Raw genomic sequence first — 22792 nt, 5'->3', positions numbered from 1 at the left:
TACGGTGGGGCTCACACATCAGAGGACAGGTTGTTTGGGTGACAAGAGAAAGCTGACCACCCTTGCAGCACTTAAATCAAACAAGTGCCTTTCTCTTTAATCAACTGATAGTTTATTCGGTTTAAATGATATTCAAGCTATTAGCTTCACAGTTTAAATTATATTCATTCCATTAGGTACAATACACATAGTTTGATGTTTAGTTTTCAAGTCCAGTGCATTTGCCAATTTGTATGCATTTGTATAATTAATTAATTCAGTAAACAGACTAAAAGCTCCTAAAAGTATATATATTATTGCTTCATGTGATGATGTTGAAGGTGGATGCTGATGATGAAGCAAAGTTGTGTGGCTGTTATTCATTCAGTGAGCTCAAGCATCTGCATGATCCAATTTCTTTAAAAGCCACATTGCACAGATACATCCTGACATGGCTTAATCACATTTAGGGTTTAGTATGCACATGCACCCACATATCAATGTCATATATGATTGTGAATCTTAACCATTGATAGAGTGCTGAACAAGATCATGTTCATCATATTCAACATATGATTCATCCACTTCTTCAAGCGTTACTGCATGTTTTAGACTGACATCAAATATGCTACAGCATTCACTGTTACTGCGAGGTCTATATACTGTACTTTCTGGGTGGAAAAAAGCTCTGATGATTTTAAAGCATGCAACAGGAACTAATTACTGCACTCTGTGGGCTGGAGACACGTGAAGTCACACACTGTGTTGCTTTGAACATCCTGTTTGGGATACAGAAGCCCCCTTCCTGTTTCCTCTGTTGTGGTTGCAGATTCATGGTTTTGGAGGGAAAGAAACAAGAGACTGCCTGGCTCCTTTGCACTCCAATGACTTTGACCATTAATTCTTAATTTACTTCTGTTAAAATTATTATTATTATTATTATTTTGCCTTTATGTTTGTTTATTTTGTTTACCTGAATTTTCTTTAATATTGATTTCCGTTTATAGACGTGACTAGACTAAAATAGTGCAGTCGGTGAAAACATGTAAATAAGATCTTTATGGTGTATAGGCAGAATATATGTATAGACATATATTCTGCTATATGCACATATTCTTCAGGGGCCCAAAAACTGTTTTTGAATGGTCCCATTTTAGTGAATGTACTAAGGGCACATTTCTCAATACTTAGGTCATTTTCTCAAAACTCTTTACACAGTTCTCATTACCAACTCTCAGCTTGGCACAACAGTTAATTTCACATTGAAAATGCACTAGTACTACCAAAACACTTCCTTCACGTCTCAAATCAACTCATTCTTCCAGAACACTATAAGGTTGCCAACCAACAAACATACTTTTGTCTCTCAAGTTCTAAAAGCATTACACATTAATTTATTTTGTAAAATTTCATTAAAAAACAAGAATAGCCCTCTCTGCCGTTTAGAATTCACTGCAGTATATGTTATAGAACATGTTAACATTACAGTACAAAATTATAAGTTTTCCCCTTTTGTATAGATGGTAATGACATTGAAAGACTAACATCTGTGAAGGTATTCAGCTACATCTAACTGTTTTGATAGCATTTCATTTTTTAGATTCATAATGTATTTCAATATGGTATTGCTGTAGAAATGTACAAAATTGCTGGCTTATTCAGTTTTGTATTATGTTAGGTTTTAAACTTAAGTTTAACAGTTTTGAAAAGAGCATGTAAACGTGCAAATTGTCCTGTAGGTACATAGATTTTTTTGCGGTGGAAAACAATTAATGTAATTTGAAAGATGTAGAATGCATTTTGTGCCAAAGCAATTATAAGTGATCCTCAGTTTAGCTCATATAGACTGCTGTTGTGCTGTGTGAAGAGTTTTGTAAAAAGTGACCCAAATATTGAAAAAATTGGTCCTAGCGATTGTAAAAAATAAAACAAAAATTGGTTTCACAGTTCACAGGTATCCTTGCAGAGTAAACATCACTATGGACATGTTCCACTAACATCTGAGAACCATAAAGTGTATACATATACTTATAATCTATACTAAACCTGGGTTATCTTGCTTGATATTTTACACCGCTCATAATTTACCAAGGGTTAACCATTCCTGGCCCTGGGTATTCATAAAATGGCGTTTCACACTGTAGCTACATTCCTAAACCCTGGGTTAACGTACTTATCTGCACATTTGCAGTGTCAGTGTCACTGATTGGACCAACTAAATGGATTTTTCAAACTATAAAGGTAAGAATGAAACGGTCTCTTTATCACTCCAATTTTCACGTTTTCCGTCGCCATTTGACATTTTTCCTATCAAATGCTGGAACAACTGTTTATATACAACTCACAGTGTTTCCAAGACCGCCCAAAGCACACGATTGGTTGTCAGTTGCCAAGCATCTAAACAAAACTTTCAGAAAAAAATTCAGAAAACTTCTGAATTACAAATGTGAAACGTTCTTTTACCCAGGGATAAAAATGAGGTTTAGAATGATGAAAACCTGGGGTTGACCGCACTGTGAAAATCCCTTTGTAAAAAAAAATGCTCAAATAGTTTTCTGGTACAGTACACAAATGCGCAAAATTTGCCAGTCTAAATACTACACTTACAGCTGTTAAGCCTGTAGAATGCCAACAAACATGCCACAGAGAAGAGCTAAAAAGTGCAGTAAATAAGATGAACTGAGCTATTTAAGCTATTTTTATCTTGATAGCACTGATTAAGAATGACACGATTTGATTGGACGTCTGCATTGAACTGTCAGATTTCAGGATAAGAGAGGAGAGTGAACCCAGAATCAGTGATATCATTGTTCTGAGTTAAGCATTCCAGAACGACACATGTGGGAGATCTCACAAGTCAAGAGCACACGCAGCACTGATTTATTATTATGTTGCATGTTGCACATGTGCATGCATGTGTGTGTGGTGACAGGCAGGATTGAGATCGTTACATATGTGACCTGTATGACTTGAAAATGTGGGGGTACTTATGAGTGTGTGTGTGAGATGATATATGCTGTGTCAGATCAAGACTAGAACACCCTCTGAGATGAAGATGCAGGAATGTTTTGCCAAATTTTGACTCTTTAAATCAACCTGATTGCATGTGTGAAGCTCTTTGATCAAGAAACTCTTGCTAGTTAAAAAACCTGATGTAGCTTTCAGCATCCCATGCACATCCCAGCATCCTATAAACCCTCATCCAAAACACTACATAATGCTGGTCTTTTCCAGAGGGTTCCACACGTTACAGCATTTTAGCAATCAGTCAAGATAGTGTGGACATTTTGTCAGTTCAAGTGAAGTGTGTGAGCAGATGTTTTGTACAAAATGTTTCTGTCCTGCTAGTCCTCTCTATCTTGTGTTAACGTCTAATAGTGGGGAGTTTAAGAGGAGGCAGGCACCACTCTCTCCCCATCCACCCTCCTAATCTCTGCTTTTACCATGAGGCAGCTCACCTAAAATACATTTAAAGAATTCTAATGCAACAACAATCATATTTCTTTTAAACATCAGACAGTCATGATCAAATGAATGTATTTGAACTTCTGCAAGATGAACACAGATTTTAAGATAAAAAAATATGTGTCAATATGTTAATGAATGGGTTTTAAATCAAGCAAACCAAGCAACAATAACCACAAAATACGAATAACAAACTCTAATGTTTACAGTGTATCTATGAAAAGTTTCTTATTACTTCCTTATGAGATTAGTTTTGATTATCTAATGCCTCTTTCCTCTGTACTGCCCCTGTATTCCCCAACATGCTCCATTTCATAGTTCTGCCTGGGGAGGAGGATGGTCTCCCTGATTCACAACATTCCGGCCGTGCCTGAAGTCCTGAGCTCACGCCACAGTTAGGCTAATAACATTCCCTGGCAAGGCTTGACTCATCCTCACAGACAATCTGCCAGATACTTTTGCCATTACAGCTGTTTGGGATACAGTAAACAGTGGCTGGAGGCTTCTTCTTCAAGGTGTTGAGAGAAATCTTGTTCATAGCAGTCTGTATGGATTGCATTTAATGATGCTTTTTATAATGCTTCTGATTTAAACATTTTAAAATTGTGATGTAGCCTAAAGTCAATGTAAACTGTCTTTGATAAAGGCCCGTTCTCACCAGGGATAATACCTATAATGATAAAGATATAGTTCTAAAAATCATTCTAAATATAAAAGTATAGCAGAGTCCACTCCACACCACAAATATAACGATAAAGGCACAGAGAAACAACATTGTTGGAAACACTTTTAGCAATCAGAATCCATCCTTTTTCAAGAGCTCGAGCATTTAAAGCCGCAGACGACTATACTGCAACACGCTTGGAATGAACAGAACGATATCGTCCACTAGTGTGGACGCTAATATAGTTATCACAATAGTTATCGTATGGTGTGAACTGGCCTTAACTTTGTTCAGCTTTATGAAATGCAAAATATCCAATTTCAATGCACATCACATTCCTGTTTGATATACTTTAAAATTGATAGTTCACCCAGAAATTAAAATTCTGTCATCTTTTACTCACCCTCAAGTTGTTCCAAACCTGTATGAATTTCTTTCTTCTGCTGAACACAAAAGAAGACATTTTGAAGGATGTCGGTAACCAAACAGTTGATGGGGCCTATTGACTTCCATAGAATTTTGGTTCTCCATATTCTTCAAACTATCTTCTTTTGTGTTCAGAAGACAGAAATTAATTTAGGTTTGGAACAACTTGAGTGAGTAAAGGATGACAGAATTTTTTAAGATACTTGCTTGTATAGATTTATTTTATTGTGTAGATTGTCTTACAGAAATTGGAAACACACAGTGTAACTTGAGAAATACACACTATGGTCAGAGGTCAAGTGGAGCTTTCTAACTCCAAAGTTCATTCAGAGTTCTGTCTCCTCCTCAAACAGACTTTCTGGGGACAGTTGTGGGAAACTCATATAAATAGCAAACACGTTGTGCCCACAGACCATTTAAAACCATGTTATTGATTTGTTTGCTCAAAGTTAAACGGCACAGGTCCATCAATATCTCAAATTGAATTTAAAGCATGAAAAATGAATAAACCGTGAAGTCATTATGCTTCTAAGTTAAACACAAAACACTCTTTGCTGAGTTTTATTATTTTAATGCCATATCGATCAGCTCTTTTAATAAAAAATTATGAATCAAATGATTTATTGTGCTGTTTAATGCATTCATTAGTGACAGCACATAGCATATGAGTAAAAAGTAAACAGTCTTTTTTCATTTGAGAGACATGATCTCTGTTTAGTTGCACACACCTGGCTGCCCTGTGGTCAAGAGTTCAGCATCCCACAAGCCACTGCATGTTCAGAGCATGCTGGGTTCTAGCCTGTTTTAAAGCATGGAAAACACCATTGCTAGACTGTCTGCAAAAACTAAGATGCCAGATGCACTGCATGCCTTCAGTGGCATTTATCAGGATGTGAATGACCACATAAGAAAGCTCTTAGCATGCCACATGTAGTGTGTGGTGTGGTTGGGAGCTAAACAATATCAGGGGCTCTTAAACTCTTTCTCTCTCGCTCTCTCTGTCCTCCATTTACCTCTAGGGCAAGAGTCGCACTGAAGCCAAATAACTTGGACTTTAGGTTCCAATGAAGTTGCACACACATAATTCAATTTCTTTAATGGAAGTTTGCTGAAGCAGCGTGCCATAAATGCAATTTGCATCTAATGTTATACCTTTGATAGAGGGCAAGCACAAAGTTTTAAGAGAGTCTCGTAATTGACAGACAAACCCTGCGGACAGATGATTTAGTTTCAAAGCACGTCACTAAACCTGTGAGGCATTTTGTCAGTGTCAGAAGATTCAAGGTTAAGAGTGTTTTAACTCAAGAACCTGAATATTCTCTGAATATACCAGAGAATTCTGTATGTAGCCTATGTTAGGTTAAGCTATTTAGTTATTGGTAAATATTCCAACTTTAATAGTACATCATTATTAGATGCATTTTTACTCTTAATAAGATCATATGATGTAGATATTCTGACAAGTCATTGAATAAGACAAGTATAGGCTAAATAGTAAGCCTACTTTTTAGGGGGATAGTGACTAGCCTAGCCCTATAGTGACTAATTGAATAAATAGTCACTAATGAAAAACTTACAAGGGATAAGAAACATAATGATAGATAGTTCAAATGAAAACGTGTTAAATGGCTTGTCATAACTTTGCATTTAAAAACGTATGCTACTCATAATTACTAAACGGCTTTATACATTTTTATAGGCTACACAAAATCTGTTGGTCACATTTATTATCTATTAAAAAAAGTAAGCAAAACTCACCTTAAAGGTCGCACAGGCGTTTTTACTTAAGTAATAGATGTTTTCCAGTCCAAATTACTCCTCAAGAGAGTAGACGCTCTCAAACACTCATTCTGCATGAATTGCCCCTGCTGTAACTGCTCTCCCCTGTGATAAAAGCGTAATGATGCTCACTGGAGACAAATCCCGCAAGGATGCGATTACTACGCGCCTGAAGTGAATGCGCGTTCACTGGAATGCGCGCCGAGATGCTGCGTCGACAGGTCTGCACTCCACGAGCGCGGCGTAATATTGTTGTGACTTGTGAGTGATTTCATGCTGTTGTTTGAGCCCAAAACAGTCCCATGTTTGAGCTCTCTGATGTATATATTAAATATGACACCTATAAGCAATAGTAGAAAGACCGAAAAACAGATTTGAGTCAGTGAACACAGTTGACCGTTAATCTTTAAATTGTGCGAGCGCGCGAATTGCTGTGAAGAAGGACTGGATAAACGACCCCGTGCAGAAATTTTCTATTACTTTCTCTACTTTTCTCGCACGGTGTTCCATTTACATCTGTGACATTGGGGTCATTAAAAATTTTTTTTTAAATGACTGATGTTTGTTGTAGGCATGCGTTGTTAAATTGTCCTATAACATTTGAGAAATTGGACCAAACCTATATGACAAACTCGTGGACACTAGGACCAGCAGCACTTAAAATATTAGTCTGCTTTTGGGCGGTCGGCCAACACTTATTCAGCTCTGAATATTGTTCTGCAGAAGATGTGACCTTAGGCTGTCATTCCCTGTATCATAAAGCTCCTTGCCAGACAGAGAAATATTTTATGCTTAGATATTAAGTCACGGCAGATGGACTGATGACCGATTCAGATTTAAAGATGAATAGTTGTGTTTTACAATTGCATTTATGATGGAGCCTGTCAAGGCTCGATGAAATGATCAACCTTCAATCTTTACTGAACCCTTCTTATAGGTAAACATAACCCAAATATTTTAAATAGCCTACTTGAACTCCATAATTCAATTTATTATATTGCTTATTAAATATAGGCTATTCACTATCTGGTGAACTGATTTGTTTACTTAATATTTTACCAAGCAATTTATTCCATTGCTTATTACATTAATGTTCCACAGGCCTAAATGTATATATGTATTATAATGGTAACATAATCATAATACTTTTTTACATATCATGTGCAAATATACAAAAATAAACATTTAATTTGTATCACTTAATAGTAAGAAAAGTGCAAATTCTTTGGTGGTCGAAATTGTATGCCGTTTAGTTTAACCATTCTGTTAATGAGTGGTTTAAATATGATGAAGCATGTATAATGGAGTCCTTTGAGATTGAGATGAGTTTCTAAAAAAAAATGTAAGGGATGAGTTGCCCTGTTATCACTGTCTAACGGCCTTCCCCTGTGTGAGAAGATGAGAGCTTTTGGCTTGCCGTCTCACATTTCCTTTTGATTCCCCTGCCCTGGTAGACAGGAGCATTGAGGCATAATGATTACATGAGTGAACATAATCATGCTTTTCTCTCAGCCATGCTGTCATTAGTCTACAAATACAGCCATGCCAGGCTGATTCTGAAACAAGCGGATGACATGACTGGCATACATACCCATCTCTTGTATCAGAAGACAGGACAGGCACGGCTTGGGGGACCATTCGCCCATTGTGCCAGGAGAAACTTGTGGAGAGCTCACCAGCAGGCGCACAATGGGCTCTCTGATGCGCAAAACAAACGTGGTATTGTTTGGGTTACTTTTTGCTGTTTACTGTGCTGGGAGAAAGTTGCACCCACACAGAGCTCTGCAGCTTCTGTCATCTTTGGTCGATAATAACACCAACTTAAAGACCTACTGCATCCTTTTGTATATGATCAATGCATATGAAAAGATCAATTTTTATCATACAATTACTTTAAGATTTCAATCAATATTCAATATTGTTCATATTGACCAAAAAGTATGGACACTTCAGTCACATTTAAAAATTGGCAGAATTGTATTGCTTCGATTAGAAACAAAATATAAAATCAAGCAGCATCTGCAAACAAACAATAATACACAGTTCTCAGAACAAACTTCACTTTCCCAAAACCATTTTCTAAAACTATTCATACTGCTAACTATTAACCTTAATTGAAATCATAAAGCTGTTTTAACTGAAAGCAAACCAGTAATGTTTTTTTGGTTACACTTTATTTTACAGTACGTGTACTTACAGTATACTTATCCAAGAAAATGCTGGTAATATTAGGTAACTACATTAGGTTAGGTTCACCCAAAAATGAAAATTCTGTCATTAATTACTCACCCTCATTTCATTCATCTTCGGAACACAAATTAAGATATTTTTGATGAAATCCGAGAGCTTTCTGATCCCCCATAGACTGACACGTGATTGCCACTTTCAAGGCCCAGAAAGGTAGTAAAGACATCATTAAAATAGTCCATGTGACTACAGTGGTTCAACCTTAATGTTATGAAGCAATGAGAATATTTTATGTGTGCAAAAAACCTATAAAAAATAACTACTTTATTCAACATTTTATTCTCTTCCGTGTCAGTCTCTGATGCTGTTCACATGCGCGCAAAAAGTATTCTCATTGCTTCATAAAATTAAGGTTGAACCACTGTAGTCACATGGACTATTTTAACAATGTCTTTACTACCTTTTTGGGCCTTGAAAGTGGTGATTATGTTGCAGTCTATGTGGGGTCAGAAAGCTCTCGGATTTTATTAAAAAGATCATTTGTGTCCTAAACTAAGGTCTAATTCTGGCTTAATTTAAACTCTGTCTGTAAAACCAGGCCTAAATCTATTTTTTTTTATACTTTGAAACTTCATAAACTTCATTTTGTCATTTTTTGTAGTGTGCTTGTGCTTCATTTCTTTAAAATAAATGCCACTGTTTTGATATGTAATGCAAAGATATTTACATTGTGTCTTAAGTGCCCAAATATTTTTGGGGCCACTATATATGTAATTTATAAGAAAAGACAGGACAGATTTTCTTAGAAAGTGTAAACTATCAATGCACCATGTATATACTGCAGATATTGCATACATTGTGTCTGGGGGGCTTTGGGTTTTTGGGGTGGGACTGTCTGTCGACAAACAGATGATACAGCGCATTGCCCCTGGAATGTCCTGTCCTGACAAGTTACTCATTATAAAGTGAAAACGGCATCATGGGAAAAAGTACTTATACCTTCTCAAACCAAACATTCTCCAAATCCCACAATATCCCTCAGTCATCATCTAATCATCTTGAGAAATATGATCACATTGATGTTTCCAAAACACTCATATTTATGTGACCAACAACAGATTTATGATAATTTCTTAAAGATAAAAAAAAGTGTTGCGTATGTAAAGCATGAAAAGTATCTTTTCAGGAGCACATTTCTGTCACAATGATAAACAGCTATCAAAATTGTCCGTACATGCAGCCACTGGCCGTCCAAACAAAGATAAACAATGAGAGTGGAGGGTAGTGTCACTCCCCCTGAGTGCAGCAGAAGACGCCTGTTGTTTGTTGGTGTAGTCTTTTCACTGAGCTTTTTGTGCAAGACATGATTTCACCCCTCACCTGCTTCTCGCTGGATCAGATCTGTTCAACCCTGCTTTGAGACAAAGCACAGATTATTGAAAACTAAGCTGCATACAGTGCCAAAAGATGATAAATTACACCGATGATGAATTAATGCCACAATAAGGTCACTGATTCATCCGAGCCTGGTTGAACAAAAGGGAGGCTCGTTTTGTGACAAAAGTGAATGGCTTGGTTCTCCACTGGCCAGACTCTGGGTGTTGAAAAGTGTCAGCTTTGGAAAGCAGCTGAAAGTGCAGATAGATGAATTTAGAAGACACTGATTAAAAATGGGCATTTTGGCTGGCTTATTATAGTTTTGCATGAAGTGTTTCTGCGCTCTAATACATCTGTTTTAAAAAATATTGTCTGAGTAGAGAAAGCCTAAGGGCAAGACATTTTATCATTAAAGAAAAGGAAGTGCACCTCTTATTTAACCCCATCATGAAAACATGTGCACTTTTTCTTTTACATTTGTGTTTTTCTGTGTCACTTGAATGGATCAATCCTGCTGAAGTTTATTTATAGTTTTTCAGAATGCTAAAACACATTTCTCGAAACCATTACCCACTTTCCGAAATCGCCCCCTAAACCCTCATTCACTATTCCCTATGTCAGTCCACTAATACTGTTAACTTGAGCGTACACTCGTTATTGCAGTGCAATGTGGGATTGAATAAGTGCACTCAATAACGTCCACTATGGTTTCGGACACCACTACAAATTGCTGTCTCGCATTGCAAGTATATTGTACTGAATATTACGGAATGTCTGTATATTCAGCACTTGCATACTGTAAAAATACAGTAGTCCAACTGCAAAAGCCAAAAAGGTTTTTTTAAAAATAAACTCTAAATGAAAAGCATGTTACAGTAGGCTACTTAGTTGTGAAACTGCAAAATCAAAGTCAGTGAGAGATTCATTCTGCCTAGCATCACATCTTCATGTTAGGTCCAGCCTGAGGACTTTGTCCACATCACAGGCAATGTTGTCTCTTCACTGTCAGAAATAGGGGTACAGTAGGAGTCCATTTCTGTCCCCCAAGGTACAATCTACACTAACGTACCCCATAGGGCTTATTATTGGACCTCAAGGTACATATATAGTCCATCCCAGGTGTTCAAAATTAGACTCAATTTCTTAGGATTTTCTGCCCTCTATTGGACAACTGTGTATACAACGACCCGAGGGGAAGAAAACCATGACGACGTGTTTCTTCTACTTTAGTTTCAGACCTTCTGGCTCTGAGTCAGAACAAAATAAACACCGCCTCTGAATCGATATGAAGTCATGGCAGGAAAACAGGAAGTGGAACTGAGCAATGCAACTAAATAAAGGTGGATAGTCAGCATTTATCGCCGTTACAAAGTAAGTAGCCTAACGATTTCGTTATAGCTATTGTCTAACTTTAACTTCATATTTCGTCTAAACCAACAAATTAATTCAGAAAGCTAAAAAAGCTGGTTGTGATAGGAATACCATGTACTGTCTAGTAATGCATCTTTTTTGTAGTAAAGCTGCAGTGTAGTTAGGGTTAACGTAATACCTTCTTCAATATTATAGATGGCACTCAGAAACCCATGTATCGTGGTGATTGGAGCTGGTGTGGCAGGACTCTCTGCAGCCAAGAAGCTGAAAGAATACGGATTTAATGACGTCACGGTGCTGGAAGCCTCCGATAAGGCTGGAGGAAGAGTAGCTTCTGCAACTTTTGGTGAATATATTATACCTCGTATATAGCATACATTATCATTTGAATACCAACACGAATTAAACACTTGACAAATGATAAAGAGTATTATAGTAAAAAGTTAATATATAGAAAATGTTTATGCTAATAAGTGCAATAATATAATAACAATGAAATAAATGATTTATTATGTATTATTAATAATAATAGGCTAATATAACCGTTAATTATGTTTAATATTTTAGCATTGTTTTAACTTATGATAAATAAATAAAAGTAGGGTTGTGTGCTAAAAGTAGAGGAAACTGTTTCAGGAAACTGAAATCTGTGGACCCATGACTTAGTTTCACTTCCATTAAATAGTCCTTTCCCTTTTTTTTGCTGTCAAAAGAATGTAGGCCTATCACATGATTTTAAATCCAGTTTAAATCCAATATTTTACCCTGCGTATTTTAAATATCTGGGGAATTTTTGTCACTTTACTTTTTTTTTTTTTTTTTTTTGCCTGTTCTGATCCTCTAATGAAGCCATATAGAAGTGTTTAGATTATATGCTGAATTCATATCTAACAGTACATGTAACTGTCTTTCTTTTTTCATGTCAAAGGGAATGCATGTGTTGATACTGGAGCTCAGTACATCCATGGGGCGTCAGAAAAAAACCCTGTCTACTGTCTACTAAAAAAGTCTCGCCTTCTAAACCAGGTCCCTGACATGGGCACAGAAGCATTTTACAGTAACAAGGGACACAAAGTGGATGCAAACTTCGCCAGACGTGCATATGAAGCTGGGGAGGGCATTATTCAACACCGTGGCTTCAACACGGGAAAGAGTTTAGGTGAACACTATGCAGAAAAAACCCAAGGTGTGATTGGCAGCTTGCAAGACAAGGATGAGAAAACGAGAATGCAGAGTGTTTTTGCTTTGGTTGGCAAAGACATGCTGATTGACGTTGGAGCTTCAGACCTCCACAGGATCTCTCTTGACTCCTGGCAGTATTATACCAACATGGGTGACAGTCTCAATGTTGCAGGGTATGATGGGTTGAAAAGATGATCTGCATTCATTTGCAATTATTGCTAAGTAAATGATGAATTTAGTGTTAATTGTTATATGTCTGTCAGTTTAATGTTTCAGCTTGTAGATATACTACTGGAGGACTTCCCTAAGGATTGTTTGCTGCTGAAAAGAGAAGTTAGTAAGATCAAATGGGATGGAACCTTCTCTGTAGCCCCCTCTCCGACTGCTCCCACTGAAGCTGCTTCTGATGAAAAAGTCCGCCAGTACCCAGTTTGCATTGTCTGTGAGAATGGAGAAGAGATTCTAGCCGATCATGTAATAGTGACCATTTCTCTGGGTATGTGTTGATAAGGATTGAGTATTTTGAGGATGATCATGCTGTCTGAAGTAAGACTGGCACATTTATATGTGTTTGTGTTTGGGTGTGTGTGTGTGTGTGTGTGTTTGAAGGTTGTCTAAAAGCTCAAGCTTCCAGCCTCTTCATCCCCAGTCTCCCATGCGAGAAAATGGAGGTCATCGATAAGCTGTGCTTTGGCAGTATTGCCAAGATCTTTCTGGAATATGAAGAGGCATTCTGGGAGAATGAAGTTGGTACTATCAGCCTCATTTATGAGGATGACACGCCTGCCTCAGTATCCACCAATAAAATGCAGTGGCTCAAGAACTTGCAGTGCTTTTCTGTCCTGAGACCCAAAGAAAGGTTAATGTTGCATTAAATGGCAATTTTTTAAATGTTAATGTTAAATTAATTCATGCACGTTTACAAAATGCCATATGAGAAACCTGGATATGTACTATTAGTCCTAAACAGCAGAACTAATATTAATAGTAAAATGTAGAAAAATCAATCAATGCCTGTGCTTCAAAAAACATATTATTATTATTATTATTATGACTGGTTATGGGGCAAAACGCTTTAGTAACATTATTCGACTCCTTTTACATTGTTACTCGTTAACGTTTATTAATCTTTCATTTTCTCTTTTCTAGGTTTGGTAATATCTTAATTGGTTGGTGTCCAGGAGACATTGCTGACCTGATTGAAACCATGACAGATGACGAACTCTCAACTGCTGTCACTGATCATCTCAAAATGTTCTTTGGTAAAGAAATCCTCTTTAAAGAAATATCCATATCATTACTTGTATTACTTTTTAATGATATGTCAGTTACTGGACTTCAAATTAATTAAGTTTTTAAAAAGTTTACTTAAAAAGTTTTTGTCATCATGTAATATTTTCTGTATTCCCAAGGACATTCAAACATTCCTCAGCCAAAGTCCATTCTTAGCACTAAGTGGCGCAGCAACAAGTTCGTAAAGGGAACTTACGCTTTCCTCCCTGTTGGTGTTGATGGGCAAGTTATGGACACGTTGGCACAACCTCTAGTGGGTAGCCGGTGTCCTGGTGAAGTATGTGATATTTTATTTTATTGCCTTTAGTTATTTTAATTATTGAAATATGCATTGAGATATAGGCTATTAAGGCGGAGGTTTTCATAAACTAGAAGTATGTTTAAAAGAGGCCCTCCTTTGATTTTGATTTTCTTTGTCATTTAGCACTGAAGTATTAAAGTGATTTTCACTTCATTTATTTCAGGATCTTCAGGTCTTGTTTGCAGGTGAGGCAACGATGAAGACTCTTTATGGCACAGTGCAAGGAGCTCTACTCTCAGGACACAGAGAGGCAGACAGACTTGCAGCACATTATAAGAAGACAGCGGCTCCCACTTCCACTACTTCATTGGACAAACAAGTTTAGAGAGTTAAAATCTATTATCTAAAACTTAGACAAGCATCCAATAACAGGGAAGTTACCGAAATGATGATGTGATGATAATGATGATGATGGTGTGATCTCAACAAGCCTGCCCCCATGAGGCTGCTGCATGTAAAATAAAACAACTTTGATCATAATTATTTCTTTTGTTACAAAACCTTTTTATGAGAAAATGACTGAGGCTTTTAGATTTTTACTGATGTATACTGTTCCTTTTATATTATATAGCTACCTACGTATAAATCAACTAAACGCTTTTACGACAGGCTGTGTTTCATACATTATTATTTAATAAAACATTGCATGCTAAATTGTGGTTTAATTAATAAGTCTGGAAGAAGTTGGCTTTGGTGAATCTATTTTATGCACAAAAAGAAAAAAAAAGGTTTTATTTCTAAATGTGAACTAAAATTCAAAGAGACCAGACAGCGGAACTATTGGAAACTGCAGTACAAGTTTCCAGGGGGAGCACTTCATTCTGACACACATCCATGCGTTTGTTGATGGTGACCTTCTTCATTTCGAAGAGTTGTGCTATTTTTTTTTCACATTTATGAAGGCATTTACTATATAGCCGTCTCCAGGGTTGCAAATATGATCATGGCTTTAAATGCAATTGGCCAGCCTTGCAAGAGTTTATTTAGGTAAGTAGTGAACCGATTACTGCTTGAGTTCGCCCGTCTTTTGATACAGTGTGGTAACGTTAGTCATTGCATTTACAATGAATTTTCGGTTTTATACATATAAGTTAAACAAACATATAAGTTTTATGCGAAGCCATGCCACTTATTTTACCCATTTAATATGTATTACCATTCAAAAGACCCGTGGAAGGATTTTAGTGTCTTAACTATTTCCCTTAACAAATAACATTAAACCTGAATCTATCTGACTTCGTAAATAATGACATCAAATAAGTCGGGTTCAGAAACTACAATGTTTGCATTATTTTTCTATTATACTGCAGCTATTTGAAGCGTAATCATTGATGTTCAGAGATGTTTAATGTCCTTTTATTGTTTTGCACAGGTGTCTTCAGGCTGTCGTCACCCACAGGTGTTTGCAAGCCACATCCACATTTCACACCACAGTCTTTCAGTCAAACTCCAACAGAACCTGTGTTGTCCGCTTTGGGAGGCCGAAGTATGAGAGGATGTATCCAGTTCTTTTAGTGAGACCTGACGGGTCCACCATCAACATCAGATATAGAGAGCCCAAAAGAATAATGAAGGTAAGTGTTTTATATATATCCAAACAAAATGAAAATCATGTTGCTATGCTGTTATTTTCTCTGAAACACAAAAGTAGAATTTTTTTTTGAAGACCTGTCATACGATGGTTTGTTCATAATGAAGCCAAGCTTTAAAAGAAAAGAAAAGTACCTTCGTTGTGTGTGTTTTGAGTCAGTTATCATTGACAGCTTTTACTCTTTTGCCAGATGCCCGTGGACATCACCACCCTCTCTGAGGAGGAGAGGAAAATCAGGATGCGGAAAAGGGAACCGAAGAGGGCAGCTAAACAGAAATTGGAGGATTTTGAGGATGATTTCAAAGTTGATGATTACAGCAAATTCTGGAAGAAGAAGTGAATGGACTGATGCAGTTGAATGTCACATTGTGTATTTATGATGTCTCGCATGTACAAAATTACAGTTTTGTTTTTATAAGTCACTCTACAATAAAAAAAAAAATCTTGCAATATTTGTAGTCAGTCTGTCTTTTTATTGAATTTAATTCATTTAGGATTAGATTATTATGCAAAATAACTCCAGAATCCATATATATCCAATTCATTTATGTATATGTGTGTGTCTTCAAATATAAAAAGTAAATTAAGTAAATTAGTTTACAGCGTCATCATGTGGTGATGTGTATCTGTCATATAATGTGTAACTCGTGCATTCTCAGCATTCTCTGAAACAGGCTGATTAATTATTAATGAAATCAGCACCTGCTTCAAAGTTCACACTTTGGCCTCAGGCATTGTAGAAAATGCCAGCTTTACCTGAGCTTGTAACGGGCACCCCAGAGCCCGAGGTGCCTGTGAAGTTTGTTTTAGAGACTGCTGATATTGCTGTGGTTGTAGTCTACTTTGTGTTTGTGTTGGCAGTTGGAATATGGGTAAGTGAAAGTTTGCAGCCTCTCTGGCAACATTGATGTAGAGAATTCGGTATGTCTAATTTTTGATGCTAGAGATTTCTGATTTGTAGTCCTCAGTCAGAGCCAACCGTGGGACAGTGGGAGGATATTTCTTGGCAGGACGGTCCATGACATGGTGGCCAGTGAGTTTTTGTGTTTTTACGGTGTCTACTCTTAATAATAAAGATGGAAATTATATTTATCTTGTGCATACCTACAAGGAAGAATCTTGATTTTCAAAGGCTTTTTTCTGGAATTACAACCAGGAAGAAGGAAATAAAATAATTGATTACGTGTAAACATATTGAGTGAATGTGTAAAGTTTGAAACTAAATGAAATCATATATACAACACTTACACGTACTGTACTTAAATAAGTAATATTTTGACAGCTGACTTTGTGTTTAGTCAGTGTGAAGACATGCTTCTTTCAGCGTGAGTTATCATATTTTCCTTTAGTTTTGAGAGTGTTTTCTCAGTATTGTGTTTCAACAGATTGGTGCCTCTTTGATGTCCAGTAACGTAGGCAGTGGCCTGTTCATTGGATTAGCAGGGACAGGAGCCGCAGGGGGACTTGCAGTCGGGGGATTTGAGTTGAATGTACGGCAGACAAATTATTCCTCATCTTACAAGCTTTCAGTGTTGTTTCAGTAATTACTGATTTCAGATTGCAGTTGTCTTGGGCTAAACAAATGTTTGACCGTTTTATTGCATGACATGCTGAAACAAAACCTTGTGTGACCTCAAGTGTGATTGTTCTGTAGGCAGTGTGGGTCCTTATTGCCTTGGGCTGGATTTTTGTGCCTGTGTATATTTCTGCTGGTGTGGTCACGATGCCAGAGTATCTGAGGAAGAGGTTCGGGGGTCAGCGCATCCGAATCTACATGAGTGTGCTGTCTCTCATCCTCTACATTTTCACCAAGATATCAGTAAGACTCCTTGTTTAATAAATGAATATATATGTGTAATTATTAAATATTTTTTAATGAAATATATATATTCATAAAAACAATAAAACAAAGAAACAAAAACCATTGGAAGGAATGCTAATCTGATACATAATTAGAAAAAAAAATACTGCTAATATATTATCATAAAACATGTTTTTTGATGATATAACTACCCCAAGGAGCAACAATACAGTATGCTATATGGTCTTCAATAATAGTAAACAGCAATGCTGCATAGAAATGCACTACATATATTAAAGTTTATTATAAGCAACTGTGTTCTTTTCAGACAGACATTTTTTCAGGGGCTTTATTCATCCAGGTGTCACTTGGATGGGACCTGTATGTCTCCACCGTTGTGCTGTTAGCCATCACTGCACTCTATACTATAGCTGGTAATAAAACCACACTAATATTTTAGATAACTAATGTCTAAATGTGATTCTAGTTGAAAAGCAGCAACTCGTGGCTTGTCTTAATGCAGGTGGGCTGACAGCAGTAATCTACACTGATGCCGTACAGACCGTCATCATGGTTATAGGAGCATTTGTCCTCATGTTTATAGGTATAGAACCCTTCTTCCTGAAAAGGTACAATTATATAAATTATTCCTGGGAAAGTCATTTCAAATTAATTTTTCCCGGCAGCATTTGACAAAGTTGGATGGTACGAGGGTTTGCTGGTTCAGTATGAGAACGCTGTTCCTGCTATCACGGTCCCCAACACCACTTGTCATCTTCCTCGGTCTGATGCCTTTCATATCTTCAGAGATCCAGTGACAGGAGACCTTCCTTGGCCAGGCCTGATCTTTGGACTCACGGTTCTTGCCACGTGGGTGTGGTGCACAGACCAGGTGAAACAGAATTAAAAGACTATCGGTGCATTATGACTTTACAATTTAAGTTACAAATAGGTCTCTTTAAGCTTAAAAACTGTTTTACATCAAGCAATTGCATCTATTTATTGTTTGAAGGTGATAGTGCAAAGGTCTCTGTCTGCCAAAAACTTGTCCCATGCCAAAGGTGGTTCGGTACTCGGTGGCTACCTCAAGGTCTTCCCTATGTTCTTCGTTGTTATGCCAGGAATGATCAGCAGAGCTCTTTACCCAAGTACGCTCAGTCGTTCTTGCATTTCCCCTATAGATTTATGGTCTGGATTCTAAAAAGTTATGAACATTTAGTAAACCAATGACAAGGGGTTTATGTTCTTTTAATGAATTATCCCCATCATTCATTTGGTTGAATGTGAAATATCTGTTTTCGTGGTATAATGTGATGATGTTTGTGTATTTTCTAGATGAAGTAGGATGTGTGGATCCTGATGAGTGTCTGAGGATCTGTGGGGCCCGTGTTGGCTGCTCTAACATTGCTTACCCAAAGTTAGTTGTGGAGCTCATGCCAGTGGGTATGACAATCTTTTTCATTTAGTTGAAATTTTCCTTTATCACCTATAGGATCATTTGTCAAAAATGAAAAGCTAACATGTTAACAAAAATGTTAACAAACTAACAATTCTATTTTTTAATAGATTATATAGTATCATAATTTTATATATATAATATACGGCAATAGCAATGTCGTCTCACAACAAGAAGATCCCCAGTTCGAGTGTGTGTGTGTGTGTGTGTGTGTGTGTGTGTGTGTGTGTGTGTGTGTGTGTGTGTATTTGCTCATGTTTCTGTGATAGGTATGTTTAGGGGTATATCATTAACCTGATATAAAATCAATGGAAGTCTATGCAATGTCCTCACTAATATAGTGAAACAAACGTGTGTGTATAATTATAATAAAATATTTAAATTATGTATCTATCATAAATTATAATATTATAATGTAAATATTTAAGCCTCTATATTTACGTTTTATCTATTTTGAAAAGAAATGTTAATGTTACTTTTGCCAGAATTTCTCAATTTTATGCTTGTTTCCTACCCATATCTTTTATCTTTAGATATGATTTTGATGAGCAGAGGCAGAGTGGCACTTTAAATCAGAAATGGAAAAATATAGTTCAAAGTACTTTTTATATTCAAAGTCTATATTCTTAATAGACTTAGTAATATTATATATTCTTAAGTCTATAATGCTCCTGCAAAAAATGAGTGCATCACTTAGCAGATAAGTAGCTGTACAACATCTTGTTTCTCTGATATTCCTATTGTTCTTGTTATACTTATCTATTCTTTCTTTCACTGTCATTGTTTTGTAGGTATGAGAGGTCTGATGATCGCAGTAATGATGGCAGCGCTCATGTCCTCTCTCACCTCTATATTCAACAGTAGCAGCACTCTGTTCACCATGGACATTTGGCAACGAATCCGGCTCCGGGCCTCTGAGAAAGAGCTCATGATAGTGGGCAGGTAGTTACTGTTAAATGCTTTGTGGAAAAACATTAGAACACTTTCATTCTGGACACATTTGTACACAAGTATCTAAAAGAAATTAATGTTTTAATTATATGCATACAAACTAGTTTAACGAAAGTGGAACTGATCCACCAACAATTCCTCTGCAGTTTACCACACCAGGTGGATAACCACATCGTATAGGTTTTGCTGACCTGATTTTTGGGTCATAAAGGCACAGCACATGTACAACAAAGCTCAAATCAATTAGATATACTTTGTATGCAAACTGAAAGTGAAGGTAATGAAGTATAACCTTTTCCAAAATATACACTGAACAGCCTTAGTCTCCTGACTTATTTGCTGTCTTACTAATTGCTGCTGTTTATTTACATCTACAGGGTGTTCATTTTATTACTAGTGGCCCTGAGCATTGTGTGGATTCCTATCATTCAAACATCCAGTAGTGGACAGCTGTTTGACTACATTCAGGCCATCACTAGCTACCTGGCACCTCCAATCACCGCCTTGTTTATTATGGCCATCTTCTGGGCGCGAGTAAATGAACAGGTGAATTAAATATGTTTCCGCTGATTTGTGCTCATGCAATAAAGTGAAAGTTAAATATCTTATAACATTAAATGCATTTCTTTTAAGAAGGTTGTAAAACATCCAAGCGAAGCTGCTTTCTTTTATCTTGCACAGGGTGCTTTTTGGGGTCTGATGGTGGGACTTGCAGTTGGCACAGTGAGGATGGTAATGGAATTTGTCTATAGCACCCCGTCATGCGGAGAGAAAGACCTGCGTCCCGCCCTGCTGAAAGATGTGCACTACCTGTATTTTGCTCTAATCCTTCTTGCACTGACAGCTCTGATCATCACAGCTGTCAGCCTCTGCACTGCGCCTATTCCAGAGCAACACGTAACTATCAACTGCAAACACATTTAAATATTTATTTTCATTACACAGCTCTCTGAAATGATTAATTCTGATTGTTCGGTCGCAACATCATTTCCTGATAATGACCGCCAAGGCCGTAGCTGTGGTATCAGGGTTGCAGGTTGTTACTCTGGCTCCCCTTGAAATCGCTTTCCATTTCGGTTTCCATTTCGGTTGAAATTGTGCTCCGGGGTCGGGGGTCCCACTCGGTAGAAATCTCGTTCCGGGGGAGGCTCCATTGTTTGAAATCGCGAGGCCCCCCTAAGGCCGGTGGCCCTTAGAAACTACATATTTAATTCAATTTTATTTATTCTGCAACAATACTGCATCAGTATTAATAGTAGGTCTACAGTAATATTGTCGAAGTGTTCGTCTTGTTGCTAGAACGATTGTTTTGTACACTTAATAGATTATAAAGAGGTACGATTTTAAAAAGGTGTCTGCTCAAATCAGTATTGATGTACATTATCCCTTCCATATCCATTTGTATTAGACGCTTACAAAAAGGAGATAAAGGGCATGTACCCAGGCCATTACCTATCAAAAAGGGCATTTCCATGTATTTATATTGGTTTAAAATTAAGAAAATGACATATAACAGACTAATCCTACACCTAAGAACATTTTGCATTTAATTATTTTGCATTTTGCATTTATTACAGTTTTTCTCAGTTGCTAAAACACAATTTCTGAAACCATGCTCCATTTTCTGAAAACATTAAACACAAAACCTCATCTTCAAGCACCGGTATTCACAAAACCTCTGACTCCTCTTGCAAAATGAAACTTTCGCCTCAAAACAGTTTTACCTGTGTTCAAAATCAAACACTGCTCTCAAATCATAAACAAAGTGATCAAAATGATATACACTATCAAGCAGTCAGTAAACAATACACCAATAATTCTTGTTCTTTGTTGATATGAACCTGCAACCAGTCAAAATCTATTGAGCAGTCAGTACTGTAAACAAATGGAAAGCACAATGTTCAGGGCCATACAATTTGTTCATTGTACAGTATACAGCCTACAATGCACTGTACTACAGTATACAATACTAAAAGGGACAAACATCAAAGGAGTAAACATGTGATCAGTGTGGTTCTTCTTGTCTTTGGGCATAATTTGAAACAGGTTAAATCAGTTTTGAGTGGTTGTGTTCAATCAATGACGTGTGTTCTCTATTTGTATTTGATTGTTGCCACTTGTGTTTACCAGTATGGATTACATGTGCATTACAGTGCAGAATGTGTTTTGAGAATGAGAATGTGTTTAGAGTTTTGCTGAAAAGTCTAAGTGAGATCTGCAAATTGTGTTTTACCATGTGGAATGGTTTAAGGTATTGACAACAGACTGCACAATTAGCTAAATGAGTTCAGGCAACTGAGAACTTTGTTCAGCCAATGGGTTTTAGTGTTTTAGCAATTGAGAAAAACTGTAATGTCCACAAAAGGAGTTTATGCTGCCCAAAACAGCCCAAATTATCTTGGCTATACCAACGCAACATGTGCACTAACAAAGACTACCTCGATTTGGGAAATTAATTTATAAAGACAAGACTATTTAATTTCTTTATTAGCATAAAAACAAAGAAAGCATATACATTTTGTATTTATATATTTACATACACAACATTTATGTACATCATTTATGTTGATATTTTATCAGTAACACACACTGAACATGAGCTAATATAACACTCATATTTCATTTCAGCTTGTTCGTTTGACCTGGTGGACGAGACACAGTAAGAAGGAGCGTGTAGAGCTGGAAGACCCCTGGGCTAGAGGCTCTGAACCAGCAGGCTCTGATCCCAGCACTACTGAGTCAGAGGGGTCGGATGAGGACATGCCTGCATGGTGGAAGCGTGCTGGAATGTGGCTGTGTGGTCTCTCCCATGTGGCTAAACAAGAGATAAGTCAGGAGGAACGGCAGGCTCTGGAAAAGAAACTCACAAGTATTGAAGAAGACCACACCTGGAAGACTGTCTGCAATGTCAATGCCCTCATTTTACTCACTGTCAATGTCTTTCTTTGGGGGTACTTTGCTTGAATATA

General features: G+C 37.1%; 4 protein-coding genes across 4 annotated transcripts in view; 3 read left to right on the top strand and 1 right to left on the bottom strand.

Annotated features, from left to right (window-relative positions):
* Positions 1-6471, bottom strand: part of bcar3 (BCAR3 adaptor protein, NSP family member) — a 68598-nt gene extending 62127 nt beyond the window's left edge. Inside the window, exon 1 of the mRNA XM_084086615.1 lies at positions 6293-6471. The gene's annotated coding sequence lies outside the window, so the exon portion shown is untranslated. The remainder of the gene's footprint in view (positions 1-6292) is intronic.
* A 4639-nt stretch (positions 6472-11110) lies between these two features.
* On the top strand, positions 11111-14678 carry paox1 (polyamine oxidase (exo-N4-amino) 1). The gene is made up of 8 exons (XM_084086624.1): positions 11111-11248; positions 11444-11594; positions 12177-12603; positions 12694-12926; positions 13040-13289; positions 13580-13692; positions 13843-14000; positions 14188-14678. The coding sequence occupies exons 2-8, from the start codon at positions 11444-11446 to the stop codon at positions 14347-14349; spliced, it is 1494 nt and encodes a 497-aa protein (XP_083942750.1). The 5' UTR covers positions 11111-11248; the 3' UTR covers positions 14350-14678.
* Positions 14679-14819: 141 nt separating this feature from the next.
* Positions 14820-16067, top strand: mrpl55 (mitochondrial ribosomal protein L55). The gene is made up of 3 exons (XM_084086625.1): positions 14820-15011; positions 15397-15598; positions 15806-16067. The coding sequence occupies exons 1-3, from the start codon at positions 14962-14964 to the stop codon at positions 15953-15955; spliced, it is 402 nt and encodes a 133-aa protein (XP_083942751.1). The 5' UTR covers positions 14820-14961; the 3' UTR covers positions 15956-16067.
* Positions 16068-16347: 280 nt separating this feature from the next.
* Positions 16348-22792, top strand: part of slc5a9 (solute carrier family 5 member 9) — a 6513-nt gene continuing 68 nt past the window's right edge. The window contains exons 1-13 of the mRNA XM_084087910.1: positions 16348-16487; positions 16577-16648; positions 17001-17105; positions 17270-17434; positions 17745-17850; positions 17940-18020; positions 18103-18308; positions 18429-18564; positions 18752-18859; positions 19664-19814; positions 20201-20369; positions 20505-20720; positions 22452-22792. The exon at positions 22452-22792 is cut by the window's right edge and continues 68 nt beyond it. Coding sequence (XP_083944036.1) covers positions 16359-16487; positions 16577-16648; positions 17001-17105; positions 17270-17434; positions 17745-17850; positions 17940-18020; positions 18103-18308; positions 18429-18564; positions 18752-18859; positions 19664-19814; positions 20201-20369; positions 20505-20720; positions 22452-22787 — 1980 coding nt within the window. The 5' untranslated portion in view covers positions 16348-16358 and the 3' untranslated portion in view covers positions 22788-22792. The remainder of the gene's footprint in view (positions 16488-16576; positions 16649-17000; positions 17106-17269; positions 17435-17744; positions 17851-17939; positions 18021-18102; positions 18309-18428; positions 18565-18751; positions 18860-19663; positions 19815-20200; positions 20370-20504; positions 20721-22451) is intronic.

The sequence above is a fragment of the Abramis brama genome, assembly GCF_963993115.1.
Source record: "Abramis brama genome assembly, chromosome: 16".
Classification (NCBI taxonomy): domain Eukaryota; kingdom Metazoa; phylum Chordata; class Actinopteri; order Cypriniformes; family Leuciscidae; genus Abramis; species Abramis brama.
This window is presented reverse-complemented; position numbering and strand designations above follow the sequence as displayed.